Source organism: Rhincodon typus, chromosome 5 (genome assembly GCF_021869965.1).
Source record: "Rhincodon typus isolate 14 chromosome 5, sRhiTyp1.1, whole genome shotgun sequence".
In the NCBI taxonomy this organism is placed as follows: Eukaryota; Metazoa; Chordata; class Chondrichthyes; order Orectolobiformes; family Rhincodontidae; genus Rhincodon; species Rhincodon typus.
The window spans coordinates 526,167-527,055 of NC_063336.1; the positions used below are offsets into that span (position 1 = coordinate 526,167).

The 889-nt window shown below is 53.9% G+C and overlaps 1 protein-coding gene across 1 annotated transcript in view; it reads left to right on the top strand.

Annotated features, from left to right (window-relative positions):
* The window catches only part of LOC109926169 (calpain-1 catalytic subunit-like), an 8,949-nt gene that overhangs the window by 2,239 nt on the left and 5,821 nt on the right, over nt 1-889 (top strand). The window contains exon 2 of the mRNA XM_048596606.1: nt 665-783. Within this exon, the coding sequence (XP_048452563.1) occupies nt 665-783 (119 nt within the window). The remainder of the gene's footprint in view (nt 1-664; nt 784-889) is intronic.

Genomic DNA, 889 nt, shown 5'->3' on the forward strand with positions numbered 1-889 from the left:
ACCTGGGTTCAATTCCACCCTCTGGCGACTGTCTGTGTGGAGTTTGCACATTCTCCTCGTGTCTGCGTGGGTTTCCTCCGGGTGCTCCGGTTTCCTCCCACAGTCCAAAGATGTGCACGTTAGGGTGGATTGGCCATGTTAAATGTCCCATAGTGTTCAGGGCTGTGTAGATTACGTGGGTTATAGGGGGATGGGTCTGGGTAGGATGCTCTGAGAGCTGGTATGGACTTGTTGGGCCGAAGGGCCTGTTTCCACACTGTAGGGATTCTGTGATTCTCTCTGTCTCTCTCTCACTCTGTCTCTGTCTGTCTCTCTCTCTCTCTCACACGCACACACTCTTTCTTTCTCATTCTCACTCTCACTGTCTGTGTCTTTCTGTCTGTCTCCCTCCCTGTTTCTGGGTGAGGGGTTAGCGTTAGTACCGTGTGTCACAAAAACAGAAGTTGCTGGAAAAGCTCAGCGGGTCTGTCCGCATCTGTGAAGGAAATATCAGAGTTAATGTTTCAGGTCCGGTGACCCTTCCTCAGCACCATGTGCCCCCTGTTTTATCTGGATGGGGTTCTGGGTGAGGGGCTAATTGTAGCCCTGCGCTAGGGTTAGGGTTAGGGACAGTACCCTGTGTCTGACTGAGCTGTTTCAAGGTTCTCTTCCCCACCCCCCCAAGGTGATTGCTGGTTATTGGCAGCCATTGCTTCGCTGACCCTGAACGAGAAGGTCCTTCATCGAGTTGTACCTCACGGACAGAGCTTTCAGGAGGAGTATACAGGCATTTTCCACTTTCAGGTACACGGCTGGAGTGCGCAGCAGTGGGACTGGGCGCGGGGGCTGGTTCGAGCTATTGCGGGGGGTATAGTGCTGTCTGTCTGGGGGGGATGACAGGGGACGCCCC